Source organism: Symphalangus syndactylus, chromosome 14, assembly GCF_028878055.3.
Source record: "Symphalangus syndactylus isolate Jambi chromosome 14, NHGRI_mSymSyn1-v2.1_pri, whole genome shotgun sequence".
Lineage (NCBI taxonomy): Eukaryota > Metazoa > Chordata > Mammalia > Primates > Hylobatidae > Symphalangus > Symphalangus syndactylus.
In genome coordinates this window covers 117,057,317-117,077,922 of record NC_072436.2, presented here as the reverse complement: position 1 = coordinate 117,077,922, position 20,606 = coordinate 117,057,317, and the positions used below count along the sequence as shown (strand labels likewise).

The following is a 20,606-nucleotide window of genomic DNA, read 5'->3' as shown; positions in this document are numbered from 1 at the left end:
CCCAGGAAGACCTGTGAGGGCAGCCTTTGAAGGGACGAGGGCAGGATGGGGCGTGGGGATGAGCGTGGTGCCAGCGCCACGTTGCCAAGAGGCAGAGGCTCTGGGCAGCTGGGGCAGGGTTTCCTGCAGCCCTGGCCACCCCCATGCTGGGAGCTCAGGACAGGAGACAGCATAGGCGCAGCCACGGTGGCCACTCCAGCTGAGCCAGGGCCCCCAGGCCAGGCATGGGCAGGAGACTTGGTAAGGAGCCCCTGCCTGCTTCGGGCACAAACACCGAGCCGCCTTCCCCAGCCCAGGACAGCAGCAATGCTGGAGAGCCCATGGCCCTGGTGGGATGGGGTTCTGCTCTCAAAGGGCCCGAGCCCACTCATCCCATGTCAACAAGGATTGTGACGGTGGCCTGGGAGCCAGAAAGGTGTCAGTTCCTCTGGGGCGGGGTCGTGGTGGTGGCAAAGGGAAGGAGGAAGAACCCAGGGCACCCCGGGCATCCCCTCTCCTACAGAGCCAGGAAACCCAGGGGGGAGAGCACCCCACCAGGGTCCTGACCTGAAGGGTGGGTGGGGGGGACTGCAGTGGCTCACGGAGGAGGAATAAGGCCCGAGGGGACAAGGGGAGGCCTAAAGGCCAGAAGAAAACAGTCTGCAAGTGGAAGTTATGGGAATAAATACTTTTTAAACTTCTCTTATAAATATGCATTTGAACATCCGAGAACACAAGCCAAGGGCTGTAAAATTAAGGTTAAATCAAGACAATTTCCTGCACGACCAGCAGGAAAGCCAGTTACCTAAAAGAGCCTAATCCCCAAATCTGCTGAAGGTGCAGGGCGGCCTCAGTCCCGGGGCATCTTGAACCCGTCCTTCTCCCTGCGCACGGCCCGCATGGTGGTCACCGGGTCCGTCTCGCCCACGTGCTGCTGCACCGTCTTCTCCCTGCGGAGGCCAGCACCGGGCTGCAGGCTGCGCCAAGCCACGCCCACCGCCCACCCGAAGAGCCAGGGCCACTGCAGAAGAAGGCGACTGGTGCTGGCTGAGCCCAGCCCTAAGAGGACACGGAGGGCGGGGAGGCGGCAGCCACTCCCCCTCTGACAGGTTCTGAACTCCAGGGTCCAGAAGGACTCACACCCCAGCCAAGGTGCCAGGAAAGGCCGGACCCCCCTCAAGAAGAGTGCTCAGGCTCTGCAGCTGCACCTGCTACAGCTCCCCAGGGCAGCCTCAGCCATCTGGGGTCTTGGACGTACCCTGCTGTGTGCGGAGCAGTGGGACTGCCAGAGGGGAGGGGCCCGCGCCCACCACCTGCCCTGGGCCTCACCTCACTCTCATGAAGGGGTTGTAGGTAAACTCCTCTGCCAGGGTGGACGGCACTGTGGGCTCCCCGATGCTGTACTTCTCCTGCAACAGAAACACGCCACTTTATCACAGGAACTTCACACGACGGCAGACCGAGCAGGGGGACTCACGCCTGTGATCCCAGCATTTTGGGAGGCTAAGGCAGATGGATCAGTTGAGCCCTGGAGTTTGAGACCAGCCTGAACAACATGTCGAGACCCTGTGTCTACTAAAAATACAAAAAACTAGCCGGGCGTGGTAGTGGGCATCTGTGGTCCCAGCTACTCAGGGGGCTGAGGTGGGAGGATTGCTTGAGCACGGGTGGAGGCTACAGTGAGCTAAGACTGTGCTACTGCCCTCCAGCCTGGGTGACAGCGACATCACATCTCAAGATGCTTCAGAACACCTCCTGGTGACCTTAGGACACCGCCCACTGCCAAGGCTGAGAAGGTAAGGTGAGCAGAGGCCGGCGGGTGTGCGCGTGTGGAAGAGGGAAGAGAAGCCAGCGTCCGGGATGAGCCACACATCCGCCTGCCGCACCGGCCTGGAGAGGACGACGGGGACGGAGCTTCCTTTTCATTCACATGGTTTACGTTTCACGTTATGGAGGTAATAACAATGCAGAAGACACAGAAACCACCACAGCTGCACCCTCACAGCAAGCACGGGGAGGAGGGGCACAGGGACGAGCAGCAGGGGAGGCCACCCGAGCCCCTGCAGGCAGGTAGCTGGTCACCTCCACTCGGTCAGAAGGGAGACCATCTCCATCTCAACACTGACCAGGGCAGATGGGGTGGGGGCTGAGGGAGGAGAATGCAAACCCAGCCACGGGGCCAACAGTTAGCAGGAAAACACAGGGTGGCAACAGCAGGGTCTCCATGCAGCCCCGGCCCTTCTACCGCAGCCACGCCAGGAGGGCCTGAGGGCAGAGCTCTGACAGAAGCTGCTGGTGCCCACGCACAGGCTCAAGACCACCGTGCCTCACCCCCAAGGGTGACCACCCGCTATGGGCAGTGGTGTCAGTGAGGGACTCCAGCTGGTAGAGCTGCACCGAGCGGGGGTCTGGCAGATGCCAAGATAGTTTCTCACTAATCTGTTCTTCCCTTCTGGTGAAAAGAATCTGAGAATGTTTTAAAATATTCCCTGTGTTCCCACCAACATTCTCAATCCTAAGAAATCTCCCTCTACCTCCTATGAGGGAAGAAAAGTTAACATTTCTAAGGACAACTTTAAAACAGAGGAAGTACAAATTGTCATAAGCTTTTGGGTTACCTATTAAAACGAGTTTTAATGTTCTAGCTATTTTTCCTACAAAGTACAAAGCATTTAAAGACAAAAATAAGGTCAGTCAGCTGAGCGCAGTGGCTCATATCTGTAATCCTAACACTTTGGGAGGCCAAGGTGGGTGGATTGCCTGAACTCAGGAGTTCGAGACCAGCCTGGGCAACATGGTGAAATCCCATCTCTACTAAAATACAAAAAATCAGCCGGGTGTGGTGGCTCACGCCTGTAATCCCAACACTGGGGGAGGCTGAGGCAGGTGGATCACCTGAGGTCAGGAGTTTGAGACCAGCCTGGCCAACATGGTGAAACCCCATCTCTACTAAAAATACAAAAATTAGCAGGACATGGTGGCACATGCCTGTAATTCCAGCTACTTGGGAGGCTGAGGCAGGAGAATTGCTTGAACCCAGGAGGGGGAGGCTGCAGTAGTGAGTTGAGATCTCACCACTGCACTCCAGCCTGGGTGACAGAGTGAGACTCTGCCTCAAAAAAAAAAAAAAAAAAAAAATAAGGTCAGTCCTTGCAGCACAGCTCAGAAGAGCTCCACCTCGTGTGGGTTCTTGACTCCAGGGTCCAAAAGGAGTTGAAAACTCTCAACGTCCCTCCTATTTGGATTGGTAAAATGATTTATGGGTGACACCCACGCAACAGTATATTTTACACCTATTGAAAAGAATGAGGCCGGGCACGGTGGCACATGCCTGTAATCCCAGCACTTTGGGAGGCCAAGGCAGGAGGATCACTTGAGCCCAGGAGTTCGAGACCAGCCTAGGCAACATGGTGAAATCCCCTCTCTACCAAAAATACAAAAATTAACCAGGCATGATGGCACAGGCCTGTAATCCCAGCTACGGGGGGCTGAGGCAGCAGAATCGCCTGAACCCAGGAGGCGGAGGTTGCAGTGAGCCGAGATTGTGCCACTGCACTCCAGCCTGGGCAGCAGAGCAAGACGCTGTCTCTCCCCAACCAAAAAAAAAAAAAAAAAAAAAAAAAGAATGACAGGCCAGGCACAGTGGTTCACACCTGTAATCCCAGCACTTTGGGAGGCTGAGGCAGGCAGATCACGAGGTCAGGAGTTTCAGACCATCCTGGCCAACATGGTAAAACCCTATCTCTACTAAAAACATAAAAATTACCCAGGCATGGTGGCACATGCCTGTAATCCCAGCTACTTGGGAGGCTGAGACATAAGAATCGCTTGAACCCGGGAGGCAGAGGTTGCGGTGAGCCGAGATCGCGCCATTGCACTCCAGCCTGGGCAGCAAGAGAGAAACGCTGTCTCAAAAAAAAAAAAAAAAAGTACAAATTGTCAAAATCAGGAATGAAAGCAGGAATATCATTACAGATCCAGCAGACATTTGGGGGGTGGGAATTCATACTGATCTAAATTTTAAAACTATACAAATTCCAAAAAGAAAATACAGGAGAAAATTTTTTGACCTTGGGATATGCAAAGATTTCTTAGACAGAAGACCAAAAAAAAATGAAGCATAAAAGAATCTATTGGACTTCATCAAAATTAAAAATGTTTGCTCAAAAGATACTCCTAAGAAAACCAGAGGCCACAGAATGGGAGGAGCTCTGCAGGAGGCGGCATCTCACAGGGACTGGGCTCCAGCACCTCCCTCCAAAAGGCTGGCTCCGCTGCGTGCTGAGAGGACACGGACCAGCTGGTGCGCCCACGCCTTCCTGGCAGGAAAGCAAACACCACAAGCACCGGGGCAGGGGAGCTTGGCAGTTTCTTTGAAAGTCAAACACACCTCCCGTCCAGCCCGGCCACTCCCTTCTCCTGGGTGTTCACTCGGGGCTGCAGCTGGGATGTCCATCCCTCCAAATGCATGCTGACATCTGATCCCCAATGAATGGAGGTGCTTGGATCATGGGGGAATCCCTTGTGAGCGGCTTGGTGCCCTGCTCCAAGTGTGAGTTTTTGCTGTTAGTTCCCACAGGATCTGGTTGTTTCAAAGAACCTTGTGCCTCCTCCACTTTCTCCTTCCTCTGGCCTCATGCTTCCCACCCACCAGCTCCTTTCCCCTTCTGTCATGAGCAGAAGCAGCCTGAGGCCTCGCCAGGTGCAGACGCCCAGGCCATGCTGCTTACATAGCCTGATAGCCATGAGCCACATAAACCTCCCTTTATAAATTACCCAGCCTCAAGTATTCCTTTATAGCAACACCACACAGACTAAGACACCCAGGAAGTTAAAATATGCATCCACTGGATTTCTAACTAGTAAAGACAAATAATCACGACCAGAAGTGCTTAGGGACCCATTGAGTAACACGTGGAAGACCTTCAACACGCAAATTCCAAAACACTGCCAAGAAAAGCTAAAGACCTTAACAGATGCAAAGCTCACAGAAACAATGTTAAGATCGCAATTCTCTCCACATCAGTTATCACAACAGTCCCAGTCAGAAGCCAAGCTAGCTTTTCTGGTAGAAGTTCACAAGATGATTCTAAAAACGGAAATGCAAAAGGCTTAAACCAACTAAAACCATTTTGAAAAAGAACACTGGAGGATTCATACATACCCATGCCAAGACTCAGCACAGAGCTACAGTCATCAAGGTGCTGTCCTCGGACACCACGGCAAGTCATAGAGACCAACAGAGCAGAGACCAGAAGCAGACTCGGGCATACAGGGTCCATTGTTTTCAGAAAGGCTCGAGGGCAATCCAGGGAGGAAAGGACAGTCCTTCGACAGACAGCGCTGAACACGTCGGCATCACACTGCGACAGGGTGAACCTCTCCCCTCACCCCGCACCACACACACACACCATCTTGAGAGGGAACATTGTAATTGCTTGTAAATATAAAAGCTAAGACTTTAAAACTTCTAGGAAGAAACACAGGAGAAAGTCTTTGTGAGCTAGGGATATGCAAAGATATCTTAGAAAGGGCACAAGAAACATAAAAGAAAAAATGAGTAGGCCGGCTGCAGTGGCTCCCCTCCCATCTATAATCCCAGCACTTTGGGAGCCCAAGGTGGGCGGATCACCTGAGGTCAGGAGTTCAAGTCCAGCCTGATCAACGTGGAGAAACCCCATCTCTACTAAAAATACAAAATTAGCCAGGCGTGGTGGTGCATGCCTGTAATCCCAGCTACTCGGGAGGCTGAGGCAGGAGAATCACTTGAACCTGGGAGGTGGGTGCTGCGGTGAGCTGAGATCGTGCCACTGCACTCCAGCCTGGGCAACAAGAGTGAAACTCCGCCTCAAAAAAAAAAAAAAAAAGAAACAAAAAATAAGTAAATGGAAATTCACCAAAACTATTAACTATTTTCCAAAAGACAATGTTAAGAAAATGAAAAGGCAAGCCATGAGCTGGGAGAGAAAAACATCTTTTAAATATACATCTCAGCCGGGCGTGGTGGCTCATGCCTGTAATCCCAGCACTTTGGGAGGCCGAGGCGGGTGGATCACGAGGTCAGGAGATCGAGACCTTCCTGGCTGACATGGTGAAACGCCATCTCTACTAAAAATACAAAAAATTAGCTGGGCATGGTGGTGGCGCCTGTAGCCCCAGCTACTCGGGAGGCTGAGGCAGGAGAATGGCATGAATCCGGGAGGCAGAGCTTGCAGTGAGCCGAGATCACACCACTGCACTCCAGCCTGGGTGACAAAGCAAGACTTCGTCTCAAAAAATAAATATATATATATATATATATATATATATATATATATATATCTCACAAAGACTTGTTTCCAGATGATATAAGGAACTCTTACAACAGCAGCCCAACAGGCCAAACCCAATATTTAAAAGGGACAAAAGATTGCACATAAACTTCACAAGAAGGCATCCAAAGGCTGACACATGGAAAGATGGTCAACCCTACTAGTCATGGGGAAATACACATTTTAAAAGCAGTGAGACGCCACCACACCCAAGTTAGAATAGCAAAAATTGGAGAGACCAACAACCCCAAGCAGTGCTGGCACAGCACGGAGCCCCCGGAACTCAAGCACTGGTGGGGGCACTGCAGAACAGTACAACCATTTTGGAAAACGGTTCATACCTTTAACCACACAACACAGCAATTCCACTCTTAGGTAGATACCCAAGAACAATAAAAACATGTCCACAAAAGACTTGTACACAAATGTCCATAGCAGTATTCAAATAGCAAAAAACTGGAAACAGACAAATGGATAAACAAATTGTAGCATTTCCACACAATGGGCTACTCAGAAGCAAAGAGCGTGGCTGACCCTCACCAACATCAGCAGGGCTGAGAATGCCACAGAGATGACAGGGCGATGAGATTCTGTTCATGGGAAACTAAAAAGTGACCTGAGGTCACAGCAGAGCAACAGCTGGCGGGGACGCCACATGGGAGGGACACAGGAGGCTTTGGGGTAGTGGAAAGTTCCACATCTGGACTGTGGAGGGGATTACACAGGTGCAAATATCATCAACATTCCTCAAAGTGCAACCTGTCCACTCAAAACAGACACACGGGCCAGGCAACGTGGCTCACGCCTGTAATCTCAGCACTTCGGGAGGCCGAGGCAGGCAGATCACCTGAAGTCAGGAGTTTAAGATGAGCCTGGCCAAAATGGCAAAACCCCATCTCTACTAAAAACAGAAAAATTAGCTGGGCGTGTTGGCTGGCGCCTGTAATCCCAGCTACTCAAAAGGCTGAGGCAGGGAGAATTTTTTTTTTTTTTTTTTTTTGAGACGGAGTCTCACTCTGTCACCAGGCTGGAGTGCAGTGGTGTGATCTCGGCTCACTGCAACCTGTGCCTCCTGGGTTCAAGCGATTCTCCTGCCTCAGCCTCCCGAGTAGCTGGGATTACAGGCGTGCGCCACCACGCTAATTTTTTGTATTTTTAGTAGAGATGGGGTTTCACCATGTTGGCCAGGATGGTCTCAATCTCCTGACCTTGTGATCCACCCACCTCGGCCTCCCAAGGTGCTGGGATTACAGGCGTGAGCCACCGCGCCCGGCCAGCAGGGAGAATTTCTTGAACCCAGGAAGTGGTGGCTGCAGTGAGCTAAGATTATGCCACTGTACTCCAGCCTGGGCAACAGAGGGAGACTCTGTCTCAAAAAAAAAAAAAAAAAAAAAGGGATGAATATTTATTATTCATCTGATTTAGAGTTTGAATTTTTATGAGTAAATATTGTAAAATAATGTTAACCTCTACTCTAAGAAATTGAAAAAGATGCTCAAAAAAACAGGTGATTTATTTAAAAGAGCAAACCTGTCAGAGGCAGCAACTCTCACTCCACTCAGCAGAGGGAGCGCACGCCCGAGACCACCCAGGCGTGCGTGCTTGTGATACCGTTTCCAGTGAATTCAGGGAAACACACCCCTGGAGAACCCCCTCCTGCTCCTGGCAGTCTTTGGTCCAGTTGGCCTGGGCTATGCCATGGAGGCTCACATGGGGCCACCGTGCAGGTAAGAGTCCTTTGGACACAGAGCCACGTTCTGTGGCCTGGAGAGCCAGCAGAGCCACGTGGTGCCAGCCTGACCCTACTGCTCAGAATGTGGGAACAGGCTGGGCACTTTTTAGACACGCAGCGTCTGAGGCCTACTCCAGACCCTCCGAGGCAGAGGGATCTCGATAGAACCCCTGGGTTCACCATGCAGGGGCGGGCTGGGCCACACTGGCCTGAATCCCAGGCCTGCTCTCTGGGCTCGGAGGTCTGTCTACCCACTCTGGCGACCCCGCTGTGCACAGCAGCCCTGAGCAGCCCACAGGAAGGCACTGCGCAGTGACGGCCCCACTCACCTTGGCCCAGGCCAGCTTCTCCTGGATGGCGGCATTGCCAGGCTCCACGTGGCGTGCAAACTTGAGGTTGTTGATGGTGTACTCATGGCCACAGTAGACTCTCTGAGGACAGAGGTGACAGGTGAGCTCGGAAGGCTGTTACCACCCGTGGAAGTCCTCAGGGACGGGACCTGGATGCCCCCGGGGGGGGCGCCCAGGTGCCAGGAGGGAGAGCAGCCCCGCCCTGGGTGAGGCCCCCCACACCCCGGCCCGCAGGGAGGCGCTGCCTACTGTTTCCGGGGGGAGCCGGCCCAAGACCTCCAGCAGAGCTTTACACATCTCATCCGCAGTCCCTTCATAGAACTTTCCGCAGCCAGCCACAAACAAGGTGTCACCTGGGAACAAGGACAGCCACGAGGTGGGGGCCACTCAAGGCTGGTGGCTGGGACTCAGGAAGGACCAGGAGCAGGGTGACACTCACCAGCAAGGCCCAGGCCCCGAACCCTGGCTGCCCTCCGGCCATGGCTGCCCACACTCAGCCCCCTGCATTCCGGCTCCCACACCTCCTTCCAAGTCTCAGCTGACAGTCCAACCACCCGACTGGCCGTGCAGACCTGAAACCCCAGTCACTCCTCCCTCACTGCCCCCAGTCCCACCAACTGTGGCTCTGAGACCCTCACAAACCCAGCCCTCTCCCTGAACACCCAGCAGCCCCTCTCAGGCCCATGCCTGGCTCCCATCTTCCCTCAGCCCCAGCAGCCAGCACCACCCCGTGACCAAGGTCTCACCACCCTGGCTGAGCTGACCGGGACCACCTCTCACCTATGGCAGAAGATGCGGCCCACACCGCTGGGCAACTCAAGCGCACCCAGGCTCCTTCTGGCCTCAGCCTCAGGACGGCATCCCCACCCCATCACTGCCCAGGCCTCTGTCCCCGCTTGCCCTCCTCTTGCTGCTTCGTGGCTGTCCTGGCCTCGCTGACCCCACGCAGCCGTCAGCCCCAGAAACAGGGCCGTCCCCTGAGAGGAGGGTGCCCAGCACCCAGCACAGCAGAGGCCACCCCACTTCTCCTCACTGCGCGGGGCAGAGAAGCATGCAGTGGTGGTGGGCACAGGCCAAGGCCAGGAGTCCTCCTGGGCACGAGAGATGGGAATGGATGGTGGGGAGCCTATTCCCCTGAAGGGCCCTAGACCTCGAGTCTGAGGACCAGCCAGAGGCCATGCACTCCCCAGAGACAGGGAAGGGAAGGGAAGGGCAGACCAAGGCGACCTTGGAGCCTGGGGCTTCTGCTCCACGGGGCTGTCCTTGCCAGGCACACAGCCCAGGAGGCACAGGTGAGACCCAGGGCCTCAGTGCTCGCTGCCCTGAGAAGAATCCTAAGTGTGAAGTCCCCAACTCCATCCCTCCCACACTGGCACCACCCAGGCTCATCCCCCACCCGTGTGCCGAAGCCTGAAGGCGCCTTATCCCTCACAGCGAGGCGCCCGTCCCTCCCACCACGCCCTCTGCCCTCCTCTGGGGCTCCCCAGCCACACCTTCTCCCTGCACCCCTGGTTTGACTCCACTCAGGGGTCCGAGTGTGGCCCTGGGTCACTCCCACCTGGGCTCATGGCTGGGGCTGCCACCTCCCACCAGGAGGCCTCCCAGCCATGCAAGGCCCACATCGAGTCACCAGGTGAAACCCCACACTGTGAGGCCAGTCGGGACCAGGCGACAGTAAGAAGCACAGGAGGCAGCCCCCGCCACCAGCAGCCTCCACGCTGCCTTAGAAGGCCGCAGCCATGAAGGGCCCCGCCTACAGTGAGGCCGTGCCCCGGCCATATGACCTCCAGAGGTGGCTCCACGGGTCTGCAACAACCCTGGGAGGCAGGCAGGGCCCACTAGACTGGCACAGGTCCCTGGGTCCACACTATGGCATCAAGGAACATGGCCCCAGGGCTGAGCCACCCCTCGCCCTGCTGGAAGAAACTGACTCCTTTCCCCAGGGACCCGTCACAACCCCAGCTGTCCAGCAGTCTCCACCAGCACAGCCCTTGCTGCAGGCGTAACTTCCTCCCAGACCACAATCCAAACGCATCGTGGGAGGAGTCGGCCAGCTCCACCACGAGGCTCCCCAGCACCCAGCCCTGGGCCCCTCACACCGGTGCAACAGAGAAGGCCACAAAGCTGCCCTGCGAGCCTGCCTGGCAGGAGACACAGGGTCTTCATGAAGAACCCCCACCCCCACCCCTACCCCAACACGCACCTGTGAACACAGCAGGGGGCTGCGAGCCTCCGGGCTTGCTCACGAAGTAACAGATGTGTCCTGAAGTGTGGCACGGTGTCGCCAGGCACTTGACGTTGAGAGACCCCACCTTAAACAAAGCAGTCGACCGCGTGTGCTCCCGACACCCTGGAGAGCGTCTCCCGGGGTCATGGCGCGCAGCCTGGGCCCTACGGGGCCTCCTCGGCTCAGAGGGAAATGCCCGTGAAGGTGGGGCAGGTGCTCCCCGCCACAGGACTGGGGGACTCGCTCACTCCATGGGTGCACCCCAAGTGCACGGCCACCCTGGAACAAGAGCACTTGCGTGTAACAAACCAAGGGGCTTGTTTTTTCTCCTTCAAAACTGGGCCAAATCCACACTCGGCATCTGGCAAGGAAAGACGGCCTTCCTTCCCACACCTTCAAAAAGGCTGAAGACCCCCTCTCAGCGCCCTCCCACCCGTGTGCTGCGCTCTCGCACCAAGACCCTGCCCACACGGCCCACTCCCCAGGGTCTCGGAGCCCCGCTTCACAGCCCCGCACACAGCCATGTGTACATTCCTCTCCTTGTGCCTAGACAGAGAAGACCGTCCACGCTGCGGCAGAGGACCATTGAGAGCACTCCCGGGTCACTGGGGACTGGGGTGAGGATGCGGGGAGGATGCGGGGAGGATGCGGGGAGGATGCGGGGAGGGTCCCCCCCCGCCCCCCAGGCTCCTGGCAGGGCCACGGTGGAGCACCTCCAGGGCTCACTCCTCACCTGCAGCGTGGACAGGTGAGTGATCTTGTGAGTCAGGGCCCCGATACGGTCGTCACCCCCGTATACCTTCAGTCCCGACTCCAGCTTGACCAGTTTCTCATTCCCGCCAGCATGGTCCCTGGAAGTCAAACAGGAGACCTGGGCTGCCTGCTGCTCTTAAACCCTGGTCAAACCGGACGCTTATTTTGCACTCACAAAGGAAGCTGACGAAGCAAATCACAGACACCTGGATGATCTTGTGGCCGGGGTTCCGAGCGTGGGGGCCTGGGTTACCATCTGGACGTCTTTACAAAGCACCACCTGGTTCCCACCCCCATGTCCTGATGCAGTGGGTCTGGGGAGGGGCCTGAGGGTGGATTTTTGATTTTTGAAAGCCCCCAGGTGATCCCGATGTGCTGCCCAGTTTGTGACCCGACACTCTGGCAGGAGATCACACTGTTCAGCATGGGAATCACCTGGGGTGCGTCTGGATGAGCAGCTGGCCCTAGACGCGGTGTCTGCAGGGGAAGCCAGCCTGGGCCAGCTCCAGCAGGTGGAGGTGCCCCCTGCACACCCAGATTTCCCCAGGCGAGCCTGCCTGACCCACATTTCAGAAAGGGGCAGTCGAAGGAGCCCTTCCCGGGCCTCACATGATATCACAGACTCCTTCGTGTGCCTCCCATGAAAACTCCAGCGACCACAACAGAAACCGCCTGCCTTGGCACCACTGGGCCTCAAGATAACAGGGTGGAGTGGTGGCCGCTGCCCTCTCCCCTTCCCACCCTTCAGGAGGGTGCGGCACCACAGGCCTTGGTGTGCCCATCACCACCCACCATCCGTGAGCAAACCCCACCCCGATGAAGCTAGGGCCTGGCTTAGGACTTCACGTGCCGGCATGAATGTTAGAGGGGCCAGGGAACTAAAAAGCACCACAGTGTTAGAAAGAGACGTCTGCGGAGAGGCCGGGAGAGGCAGGGAGCTGCAGCAAGCTGTGATGCACCAGGCAGCCACACGGAGGCCACCAAGGTCCCCAGGAGGAGGCATGGTGGCAGAAGGGGCCTCGCACCACAGGCAGGCGAATGTGCTGAGAGACAGCAGCTCAGCCACATAGGACAAGGGCCAGGGAGGCTGAAGGCACGGCCCCTCAAGCCCAGGTCCCCGCACGGACACCTCTGATGACCCCGAAGAGGCTGCTGGGGCCCGACTCACAGAGCCTGAGACTCTCCAGGCCTGAGTCCAGCTGCGTGTGAACCGTGACGCTTCCATCAAACTCTGGCCAAGCCACCAGCACGGCGCTCCCACCACCAAGGAGAGGACGAAAGGCTTCATTTCACCCCAACACAGAGGCTGGGGAAGCCACAGCTGAGAGGCCCTAGGGCAGTGCCAGACAGGTCCTGGCTCAGGAGAAAGGTGCCGGTTGCCCTCAGGCGCTTGCTTGGCAAAAAGAAGTAAGTCTCTCTAGCTTTGAAGAGCCTCAAAAATTTCCAAAGGGCGAACAAGGGTCTTGAGCAGGCAGTGCTAGCCCTAGAACCCAGACAGGGCGTTTTATTCATCCATTTTCAAGGATTTTTTAAAACCCAACCTCTCCAGATATGGCTGCTTGTCTTTGTTTTTTTTGAGACGGAGTCTCGCCCTGTCACCCAGGCTGGAGTGCAATGCCACGATCTTGGCTCACTGCAATCTCTGCCTCCTGGGTTCAGGTGATTCTCCTGCTTCAGCCTCCCGAATAGCTGAGATTACAGGCGCCCGCCACCACGCCCAGTTAACTTTTGTATTTTCGGTAGAGAGTGGGTTTCACCATGTTGGCCAGGCTGGTCCTGACCTCAAGTGACTCAACTACCTCAGCCTCCCAAAGTGCTCGGATTACAGGCATGAGCCACCGTGCCTGGCCGGCTGTTTTTTTTTTTTTTTAAACACTCACCTGTAGACTCATTTCCTCCCTAACATTGAGGCCAACGTGCCAGGGCACAAGCCCGCGTGGCCCAGGAGAGAGCGGGGGGGTGGGGCCTGAGGGTACGGCTGTAGCCTTCTCCCCTCACCCTGCAGGCCTCGGGGCCTCACAGTCACTGCAGCACCAGACTTGCCCCTTGGGGGCTACGGTGAGTCCCGGGGCTTTCTCAGAAGTCTGCTGGGGGCCTCTCCTCACAAAGCAGACAGAGCCGTGGGGGGACACAGGCCTTGCTGTCCCTAAACCCACCAGGGCGAGAAGTGAGCCAGGTCCCGCACCCCCAGGTGAGACGCGGGCCCCCGTGGCGCCGGCACTTACCAATGGTGGTGGGTGGTGAGCACTGTGGTCAGTTTCACCCCGTGCTTTCTCGCCGCGTCCACGACCTGCAGTGACCCGGGGGAAGGACAAAAGCCTGTCACACTCAGGCCTGGCTCGCAGGCCTACATGGTAGGGTGCCCGGCGGAACCAAGGACACGCCATGAGGGGCCGCTGACGTGGCCCGTCCTGACCCTGCCGGCTTGCCCTGCTCCAGGAGAGCCGGTGAAAGCACCTTTTCCTTCCTGCTCAGCCTGACACTCTTGCAACCACCTACGACCGCTCCAAGCCCCTCCAGCTCTGAGGGCACCACCCCCAGAGGCAGCATGCAGGGGCAGAAAGCCCCCAAGAAGAGTCAAGTGCCCGGGATTTTACGGCACAGAGTTTTCTGTGTCACTGCCTCTTGCCTGCACCCTTCTTGGGGCCCTGTTAACAGACTGGCCGGAGACTAATTTCCATTTAGCTCAGGCAAAGTTGCAAGGACACTGTGGTTAGGAAACCCATCGGGGGTGAGGACTCTGAGCTGGGTGATGAGGGCAGGGAGAGCCGGGCACAGCCATGCGCACCTTCTGGGGCTGCACTGGGTCCACGATGGCAGCCTCCTTGGTCTCATCATCGATGACCAGGTACATGTAGTTGTCGGTCAGGGCAGGCAGCACCTCCACCTTCATGGTGCCCTCGTTGACGGTCAGATTTTTGCGCAAATCTGTGTGGTAGAGAACTCCCAGCAGGGCTGGACCTGCAGACACAGAGCACAACTCAGCGGGCGGCCACGCCAGGCCCTCCACGATAGGACGCACAAGCTGCAGTGCTTCCCAGCCTTTCTAGGTTCCTCTGAAAGGGAATATCCTGGCCAGGTACGGTGGTTCTTGCTGGGAATCCCAGTGCTTTAAGAGACTGAGGTGGGAGGACTGCTTGAGGGCGGGAGTTTGAGACCAGCCTGGGCAACACAGCAAGACCTTGTCTTTTTTTTTTTTTTTTTGAGACGGAGTCTAGCTCTGTCACCACCCAGGCTGGACTGCAGTGGCGTGATCTCGGCTCACTGCAAGCTCCGCCTCCCAGGTTCACGCCATTCTCCTGCCTCAGCCTCCCGAGTAGCTGGGACTACAGGCACCCGCCACCATACCCAGCTAATTTTTTGTATTTTTTAGCAGAGACGGGGTTTCACCCTGTTAGCCAGGATGGTCTCAATCTCCTGACCTCGTGATCCACCCGCCTCGGCCTCCCAAAGTGCTGGGATTACAAGTGTGAGCCGCCGCGCCCAGCCAAGACCTTGTCTTTACAAGTTTAAAAATTAGCCAGGCATGGTGGTGCATGCCTGTGGTCCCAGCTACTCCGGAGGCTGAGGCGGGAGGATCACTTGAGCCGAGGAGTTTGAGGCTGCAGTGAGCTATGACTGTGCCACTGCACTCCAGCCTGGGTGACAAGACAATAACCTGTTCCTAAAAAAAAAAAAAAAAAAAAGGAATATCTTCATATAACCCTAAGGACAACACAGGAACCGACCCATGCTCACATTCACGGAAATCATTGGTTTCAGACTCATGACCTCTAGTTTCTTTTTGAGAACTCTAAAAGGACAGGACGGCCAGCTTGTGACTGTGAGGCGAACCACTGCCAGTTCTGGGGTATTCACACCCTGGACTCAGGGACAGAACGTGAAGAAGGGAACGCAGACTGGGGGTGCCCCAGCCTGGCCATCTGCCCTCCAGCAAGCTGTGCTGCCACCACTGACTAAGCAAGCCTGCCTTCCATGCAGTTACTCACAGCCCTTCTCAGCCTCTAGCCAGAAAGAACCAATACTTGACGGCAGGCTGAGGCAGGAGAATTGCTTGAATCTGGGAGGTGAAAGTTGCAGTAAGCCAAGATCGCCCTACTGCACTCCAGCCTGGGCGACAGAGTGAGATTCTGTCTTAAAAAAAAAAAAAAAAAAAAAAAAAAACAACCAAAAAAACAATACTTGCTCTTGAACAGCACGAATGCACAAAAATCAGCAGTTCCTTTGAGACGGAAAGTTGGCCACAACTGCCCCAGATTCAAGTGTGGAGGACACAAAACCACCATCCAAGTGACCCAAAGGACTCTGCCACAGGGGCCCAGGAGGCCCAGGAGCTGGGAGGAGGTGACCAAGGGACAAAAGTGTCTGCCACCTAGTCGACCAATGCAAAAATATTTTCAGCAATGAAACTCCTACTAAATCTAAAAATACATGGGGGCCCCGACAATACCTTCAGTTCCGCTCTACACACGGAAGAAACCACAGGAAGTGGCAGAGGACACTGCAGTCCTGGGGTAGGTGCCACGGCAGGGGCTTCTCCCAGAAGGGATCCAGAAATGGGCAGCATCCACCAACTGACAGACACACGTGTCTCCGCGGCCCATTGAAATGCGGAATCCGACCTTATTTCCGCAGCCGGGGAAACTGCCCAAACTATAGTTTCAATCACTGCACAAAGACATCCTATTACCCGCCTGACAACCAGCTGGGCATTTTCCAGATCATTCTCCTCAGGCACAATAATACCGAGATTTCTATATGAGCAGCTTCCTGTGATATTCCCCTTGCCCTTAGCCTCGGTACCGCCCCAGCCCAAGGAGCACACCAAGCAGAGTGTGGGTGCTGGGGGCTGCAGGTGGGGTGCAGAAGGGTTGCAACAGGATTCCCTGAGTGCTGGGGCCTCCTTCTGGAAAGGAGCTCCATTACAAACAAGGAGCAGAACATTACAAACAAAAACACTGCCCACGTGCGGTCGCTCATGCCTGTAATTCCAGCACTTTGGGAGGCTGAGGCAGGCTGATCACTTGAGGTCAGGAGTTAGAGACCAGCCTGGCCAACACAGTGAAACCGCTTCTCTACTAAAATACAAAAATTAGCTGGGTGTGTTGGCGAGTGCTTGTAGTCCCAGCTACTCAGGAGGCTGAGGCAGGAGACTCGCTTGAGCCCAGGAGGCAGAGGCTGCAGTGAGCCAAGATTGGCTACTGCACTGCTCAGGTGAAGAAAATGTCATTTACAACTGGTGCTCAGCCTCCCCTGGGGACCATCATAGCCTCCTGAAAAAGCTGACAACCCAGGGAGGTGCCTTTATTTCTGAGGAAAGACGCAGCTGGTGTCAGCAGCAGCAGAAACCTTATTCCCTTTCCATATCACTCAGCCCAACACTGCCTGGAAAATGTTCCTGGCTTGCTGTTTTGTAACTGTAATACTTTGTACAAACAGGTCAAGGACCTGCAGCCTGGGGCCTGGGCCAAGTCCAGAAATATGTTTGGTTTGGCCCACAAAAAAAAAAAAATTGATATGGTCTCACTCTGTCCCCTAGGCTACAGTGCAGTGGTGCGATGACGGGTCACTGCAGCCTCGACCTCCTGGACTCAAGCGATCCTCCCACCTCAGCCTCCAAAGTGACTGAGACTACAGTTGTGTGCCACCACGCCCGGCTGATTTTGTTTAGTTTTTGTAGAGATGAGGTCTCAACATGTTGCCAGGCTGGTCTGGAACTCCTGGACTCAAGCAATCCTCCCACCTCGGCCTCCCAAAGTGCTGGGATGACAGGCGTGCCTCACTGCACTTCTTTTTTAAATTAGGAAGTTTCACAACATCTTGCTTCCCTTGAACCGGGCGGCACCAAATACGGGGGCTGGGGGCTCCCTTAGAATGGGTGCCGATGCACACAGTCCTGCTGGAACTCTCTGCCTGGGCCCTTATGAATGCCCCTAAAATTGTAATTCTGAGGACCTCAAAATCCATGTCATTTCCTTAGCAATGGCGACATTCTACCCACTGCGGAGCCTTGACAGCTTTCGGCGAGATCTGGAAACCGCCAGGGACGCCTCCCTGACTGCGCCTCCGTCCGCCCAGTGCCCTGCGCTGCGCACTCGCCCGGGGCGCTGGCCTGGCCCGGCCTCGCGACCACCTCCGGCGAATGACACGCCGGGTCCCCAGACAGGGGTGCTCCGGCGCCGGGCGGGAAGCTCCATCACCGCAGGCGGCGCCGCGAGAGCGCGGTCCTTGCAGCCCGGCGGCAGGTGCGGGGTGGGCCAGGCGTCCCGGGGCCCTGCCCGCTGCGTCTCAGAGCCGCGCCCCAGGCTCTCCTTGGCGCCGGACCACGCAGGACGCGATGCCCTGGAGGCGTCAGAGGCGCGGCTGGCCCAGCCCGAGCGTGGAGACCGCAGAGGACGCAGGCCTGGTCCTGCTTACCTAGCGCTTTCCGCACCCGCGACCCCGCGCCCGCTCCGCGCCCGCCTCAGCGCCTGCGCCGCCTCCGCTCGAGCCGGGCAGCGCGGCCTCAGGCACCTGCGCAACAGAAACCGCGTCAGCGGCCGCCAACCGACGGCCTGGCGCCGCCCGCTGCCCGCCCCGCCAGGCCCGCGTCCCCCGGCCCGCACCGCCCCGCCGCACCCACCCAGGCCTCGGCGGGCGCAGGCGGCTCCCAGCGCGGCGAGGCTGCGGCGGCCGAGCAGCCCGCGGCCCAGCAACATGACCCGGGCCGGGCTGGATTGCCGGGCTGCCCGGGGCTGCAAAACACCGGCGTCGGCGCGTCGTGGCCAATCAGCGCCCGCCTCGCGCTGCCCTCAGCCAATCAGCGTCCGCCTCGCACCGTCCGCCAACCAATCAACGCGCTTGCGCTCAACTTGTTTTCTCCGCGAGGCTCGACTGCCACGGGCCAGGAGACGGGCCTGGGACCGGCGGCGGCGGCCCGAGAGGTGCGCCAGGAGAGCTGTGCCGCGAGCCTCCGCCTCCTTTTTGCACCGCACATTGCCTCCCTGGACGCCGAGCGCCACGCCGCCCGGGTACCCGGCAGATCGCGAGGTGGAACGGGCCGTCGCTGCGGGGACAGCGTTCCGAGGCAGTTGGTCTTCTCCGGGATGCCGTAGGCATCAGCTGACCGGCCCAGCCCACGTGACTACAGGGGCACTTGATGGGAATCATGGCAGCCTCCAGGCAACTGTCCCGCTTCTGGGAGTGGGGAAAGAACATCGTCTGCGTGGGGAGGAACTACGCGGACCACGTCAGGGAGATGCGCAGCGCGGTGTTGAGTGAGCCCGTGCTGTTCCTGAAGCCGTCCACGGCCTATGCGCCCGAGGGCTCGCCCATCCTCATGCCCGCGTACACTCGCAACCTGCACCACGAGCTGGAGCTGGGCGTGGTGATGGGCAAGCGCTGCCGCGCAGTCCCCGAGGCCGCGGCCATGGACTACGTGGGCGGCTATGCCCTGTGCCTGGATATGACCGCCCGGGACGTGCAGGACGAGTGCAAGAAGAAGGGGCTGCCCTGGACTCTGGCGAAGAGCTTCACGGCGTCCTGCCCGGTCAGCGCCTTCGTGCCCAAGGAGAAGATCCCTGACCCTCACAAGCTGAAGCTCTGGCTCAAGGTCAACGGCGAACTCAGACAGGAGGGTGAGACATCCTCCATGATTTTTTCCATCCCCTACATCATCAGCTATGTTTCTAAGATCATAGCCTTGGAAGAAGGAGATATTATCTTGACTGGGACGCCAAAGGGAGTTGGACCGGTTAAAGAAAACGATGAGATCGAGGCTGGCATACACGGGCTGGTCAGTATGAGATTTAAGGTGGAAAAGCCAGAATATTGAGTTATTTCTTAACAAGTTTCCAGAGAGAAGGGAGCAAGACAAGAGCAAGCAACGGGTATTAAATGTCACAATCCTTTAATAAGAAACCATTTATTAGCCGGACGCGGTGGCTCACGCCTGTAATCCCAGCACTTTGGGAGGCCGAGGCGGGCGGATCACGAGGTTAGGAGATCGAGACCATCCTGGCTAACATGGTGAAACCCCGTCTCTACAAAAATACAAAAAATTAGCCGGGCGTGGTGGCGGGCGCCTGTAGTCCCAGCTACTCTGGAGGCTTGAGGCAGGAGAATCACTTGAAGCCGGGAGGCGGAGCTTGCATTGAGCTGAGATTGCGCCACTGTACTCCAGCCTGGGTAACAGAGCGAGACAACGTCTCAAAAAAAAAAAAAAAAGAAACCATTTATTTTAAAAATGATTAGATTGCTATGCCTCAACTCATAGAAGATGGACTCTTCAAGAAAACATGAAGTAGAACGGATGGGCCAGAAATGAAAACAGCCAAAGTAAAGTATGTCTTCGGAAAACATTTTATCAAACCAAATGTTAAAAAGAGTCTCCTTTTGTAAAACTGGATTAGAGAAGACTTTTCAGTGGGTTATCTCTAGGATGATGAGTAGTTCAGCACTTAAAAACTGCAGAGAAAACTGAAAGTTATGTTCCAGATAACTTTCCATTGTTTACCAAATTTTCTTGGACTTGGTCATCATCAGGAAGCATTTGTAAAAATAAAAATTTCCAAATTACTGGCCCATCCCAGACTCACTGAATCAATTTGATAGGATTAATCTCCAGTGAAGCTGTGTTTACAGAGCATTCCAAGTGATTCTTATCAGGAAATGTGAAAAACACTCCTGTACATAATCAGTTAATTTAAAATTTTACTTCATAAGTGAACAATTAATGAAGATTTTACCTGTTTACTTACTTAGGGTATCTACCCAGACCCATCGATTCTGAATTCAGGAGATGATTTTGAAATTACTGTTTTCCAAATAAAAGTGCTCCCTTCTATGTGGCTTAAAAGTGTAAGTTTTTTTCCCCCCAGTAATGAGGAAGGATATTTCTTCCTTGCGGGGCTTCAGACCTTAGTCTTTGACCTTTGGCCTTCTGCGCACTGTGCTGTATTAACAGAGTTAATCAGCGACTGTACTTCCCAACCGGGGATAAGGAGGCTTTGTGGAAGTTGAATAGCCTGGGACTGCTGCTTTTGCTCTTGCCTGCACCCTTCTCTGAAAAAAAAAGTCTAGGCGAGATGCACAGCATAGCTATCAATTCCTGGAGGAGTCCTTTGGGCTTCGGCAGGGGTTCCTGTTAGTGTACACATCATCTGCTGGCCCCTTGAAGAAAGCCTAGGACATCTAATTTAGTAATAATGGTCACCATTTATTGAACACAATACTGTTAGGCATCATGTCAAGCAGTTTATTCTGTATTTCCATGT

At 55.8% G+C, this 20,606-nt stretch overlaps 1 protein-coding gene across 3 annotated transcripts; it reads right to left on the bottom strand.

Moving 5' to 3' along the window:
• Positions 1-652: 652 nt before the first annotated feature.
• On the bottom strand, positions 653-20,183 carry HAGH (hydroxyacylglutathione hydrolase). Of its 3 annotated transcripts, none has more exons than XM_063618436.1 (9): positions 18,204-20,183; positions 14,141-14,313; positions 13,578-13,642; positions 11,333-11,450; positions 10,576-10,684; positions 8,622-8,725; positions 8,352-8,453; positions 1,309-1,388; positions 653-929 (listed from the first exon to the last, which is right to left on the bottom strand). In XM_063618436.1, exons 1-9 carry the CDS (start codon positions 18,547-18,549, stop codon positions 830-832), a joined length of 1,197 nt encoding a protein of 398 aa, XP_063474506.1. In that variant the 5' UTR covers positions 18,550-20,183; the 3' UTR covers positions 653-829. The 3 variants fall into 3 exon arrangements, with proteins under 3 accessions (XP_063474506.1, XP_055099274.1, XP_063474508.1); XM_055243299.2 differs by having other exon boundaries at positions 17,975-18,439; XM_063618438.1 differs by lacking the exon at positions 18,204-20,183 and adding an exon at positions 17,354-17,848.
• Positions 20,184-20,606: the final 423 nt, after the last annotated feature.

Excerpts from the sequence above, each read along its gene's own strand:
- HAGH (XM_063618436.1), bottom strand. The coding sequence starts at position 18,549 with ATGTTCTTTCCCCACTCCCAGAAGCGGGACAGTTGCCTGGAGGCTGCC. Across the intron at positions 10,685-11,332 it reads CTCACCTGTCCACGCTGCAG|GTGGGGTCTCTCAACGTCAA; the intron begins GTGAGGAGTGAG and ends GCTTTGTTTAAG. Across the intron at positions 8,726-10,575 it reads GCCCCCTGCTGTGTTCACAG|GTGACACCTTGTTTGTGGCT; the intron begins GTGCGTGTTGGG and ends CCTTGTTCCCAG.